This window comes from Nicotiana tomentosiformis, chromosome 7, assembly GCF_000390325.3.
Source record: "Nicotiana tomentosiformis chromosome 7, ASM39032v3, whole genome shotgun sequence".
Lineage (NCBI taxonomy): Eukaryota > Viridiplantae > Streptophyta > Magnoliopsida > Solanales > Solanaceae > Nicotiana > Nicotiana tomentosiformis.
Genome location: NC_090818.1, coordinates 79,158,917 through 79,162,601, shown reverse-complemented (window position 1 = coordinate 79,162,601; position 3,685 = coordinate 79,158,917). Strand labels below are relative to the sequence as shown.

Here is a 3,685-nt window from a genome sequence, read left to right as displayed (position 1 = left end):
GATTTTATCACATATTATTTTAACCACTTTAATTAAGATTATCAGTATTTAAATAAAGATTCATATTTGATCGGCCATAGATAGAATTATTGCATTAATTATAATAATTAATTACTTTGTCGGGAGATTCTTGATATTGTTTCCTTCCTTTTTGGTGCTATGTCATGTTCCTAACTCATTTAATTTCTTGACTTGATCCAACGTACTCTAGAGCGATCATGATATGATGATGGAACTATGGAACAAAAACATAAAGCAACTAAAAGTCACAATTTTTTTATCAGGTTATATTTAAAAAGCAAAAGAAATAAATGATCATATGAATAGTAAATAAGTTAATTACATTCATCTTGGAGAACATACCAACAGGTTATAATGTTGACACAAAAAGAGTACAAAATATAATTATAATTCAAAGAAATGATGAATTCTAAACAACCTTAGTTAGATCCACGACCACCGACGATGGAAAACAAGTTTTTTTTCACCATAAAGAGTGAATTTCCACTAGCTTTGTTGCTCATACCAAAACATAATTTTGATGCTGGCGATATATCTTCATGATAATCATCAAAAGACGATCCTTGGCTACAAAAACGACGTCGTCCATTGAAATTTGAAGGCGTTGTAGGTGCAGAGAATGAGGAATATTGTGAAGAAGATGACCATGGCAATGAAGAAGAAGAATGAGAAGAAAGTGATAAAGGTAATTGAGATTTTTTAATATTAAACTTCATGATTAAAGCATGAAAAATGTTGGATCTTGAACTCCTTTTAATGGATTTTTTGTTGGTATTATTATTAGTGTTTGAGTAGTAAGGAGGAGGAGGAGTAAGAGGAGGCAACAAAGAAGTTTCAGAAAATGTATTATGTTTAGGAGTACCAGGATGTAACTCCCAAGTAAAAGGGACAGAACTTGGAACATCATTATAGTAAACTCTAAAAGAAGGAATAGAAAAAGAAGCTTTGCAATTTTCCTTTGAAAGAAGCTTAGAGAAAAACTTGTTGTCTTCATGTTTGATTCTGAATGATTTCTCAAAGCTGCTACTCATCACCATCTTGGCTAAGTTCAACTTGAAAACTTTGGTTCACAAGAATGTATATATAATGGAAGGGCTTTGTCCAATTATATATATATATATATATATATATAGTAAGGAGAATAGATTATTTATTGTTGACATGAAGATTTGAATGTATAGTTTATACAGTAGGCCCTAGTGATAGCAACCTTGCCAGATTATAATAGCATCTCATTTTCATATAGAGATTTTTATATAGCGTAACGTATAACATATCACATATGTTATGAACTTCTAGTATAGGTCAAATAAGTTGCAAGCAGTGACAGCATCATGTCCAAGGGTGTTTAATTGAATTTCTTTCGATAGAAAATTACACTACAAATAAATCATATATATATATATATATATATATATATATATATATATATATATAGAGAGAGAGAGAGAGAGAGAGAGAGAGAGAGAGATTGTTGAATTTTATTTACACAAGAAAATTGTATACGGTCGAAATAGATTTCGGCCTTAGCACGTCCGATCGAGTTCGAACGATGATTTATCGAAGTAAGATCCCGAAGGTGGAGCAAACTAACCTCGAACCCGGGGAGGCTGATCCGTGTCGAGTTCGATATCATTATCAAGCTCGAATCAAAATCGAACCATGATGCAGAGTAGATCTATCATGCTAATAATCCAGAGACCAACCAACAGTGACCTCGAATCAATTCGAGGGCTCGAACCAGGATCGGGCTCGAACCAAGATCACGAGTTCGAGCCGAAATCAAGCTCAAACCAAAATCGAGGGTTCTAAGCAAGATCGAGCTCGCAGACAAAAGCCGTTGCAATCCCACTAGAGAGAATCTTGGCAAAAATTATGAAAAAGCTGACTTATCATGGGTCTCCCACTGAATGTTTATTTTATTATGCTTAGAGCCAAATCCCTCCACTATAAAAGGGCTTGGTTACCATTTCTGTAGGACAAGTTTTTCTCAGGCTTACATTATAATAAAAGTGCTATATTCTTCTACAGTAAAAAATCGTTCTTTCAGACTTCTTAGATTGATTCTATTTGTTGAATCCTAAGATTCATTGTTCCTGATAACCTTATCTATTTTGCATTCTCTCCAATCTATATTTACATTTTTATTTATCCTTGCATTTTATGTTATGTTACGCCACATATCCTCAGAACTGTGTATAAATTTAACTCTATCTATTTTTCGGGTAAACAGTTTGGCGCCCACCGTGGGACCGAGGATAACAGTGGTCATTTGATACAAATCTGAAAAAACACGCCATTGTGCTTTGCACTTATTTCCGAAAATATTTTGAATTTCGGATCAGCTACGAATAACCACCAATCAAATGGCTTCACCGATCGATTATGAAGTCGGCCTTCAAGATGAAACCAACAACATGACACCCGGGGCCGGAAGGCCAATTAACGATAGCTTGGCACCCTAGGCTCGAATCGAAGTACCCGAAATTCGAGCTGAAATACCATTGAATGTCAATTCACAAATAGCTTTGGAGGCGAACCAGCGTTCCGAACCGAAAAGAAGCATTCAGGGCGGTACTCGATCCATAGCCTGAGACACCCAAAATGCGGGAGAAATTGGGGCCAGCTTACGTATGATCTTTGAGATGCTACAAGCCCAACAAGTAGCGAAAGCTCAGCTACAGAGCCAAACTCGCGCACAAAGCAGGCCGGATTGGATCCACTTCGAGAAGTCACCCCCAGAACAAAGCCCGCCATAGTGAAATCTAACGAGCAAGAATCGGGGACTACTCCCGGAATTACTAAATTGCTCGAGAAACTCACAAAACGAGTCGAAGCTAATGACAAGAGGGTGGAAACGTACAATGCCAGGGTCGATCAAATCCCGGGGGCTCCACCAATGATAAAGGGGCTTGATACGAAAAAATTCATACAAAAGCCTTTTCTGTCGAGTGCGGCACCGAAGTTAATCCCCAAAAAATTCCATGTGCCCGAAATTTCCAAATATAACGGTATGACCGATCCTAACGAACATGTCACCTCTTACACATGTGCCATAAAAGGAAACGATTTGGAGGACGATGAGATCGAATCCGTGTTGTTGAAAAAGTTCGGGGAGATCCTCTCGAAGGGAGCGATGATCTGGTACCATAATTTACCGCCGAATTCCATCGATTCTTTTGCCATGTTAGCAGATTCGTTCGTAAAGGCACATGCTGGTGCCATAAAGGTTGCAACAAGGAAATCAGACCTCTTCAAAGTAAAGCAAAGGCAGGATGAAATGCTGAGGGAATTCGTATCCCGATTTCAAATGGAACGCATGGAATTACCCCCGGTCACAGACGATTGAGCCGTACAAGCTTTCACCCAAGGGTTGAACGAGCTAAGTTCGACAGCATCACATCGGCTGAAACAAAATTTGATCGAGTATCCAGCGATAACTTGGGCAGATATACACAACCGATATCAATCGAAAATTAGGGTCGAGGATGATCAGTTGGGAGCTTCGTACGGACCCGTTCATCAGAACAGGATAGTTATTAAAAATCAAAAGGAGATCGACAGAGAACAAAGGTCGAACACAGACCGATATCGATCGTACGTCGCAGATCGGGTGAACAACAGTTCAGCACGCAATGCAGTTCGGAACAATCGAAGGATTGAT

General features: G+C 38.1%; 1 protein-coding gene across 1 annotated transcript; it reads right to left on the bottom strand.

Moving 5' to 3' along the window:
* Positions 1-440: 440 nt before the first annotated feature.
* LOC108948492 (uncharacterized) lies at positions 441-1,058 on the bottom strand. The gene has a single exon (XM_018777676.3). The coding sequence runs from the start codon at positions 1,056-1,058 to the stop codon at positions 441-443; it is 618 nt and encodes a 205-aa protein (XP_018633192.1).
* Positions 1,059-3,685: the final 2,627 nt, after the last annotated feature.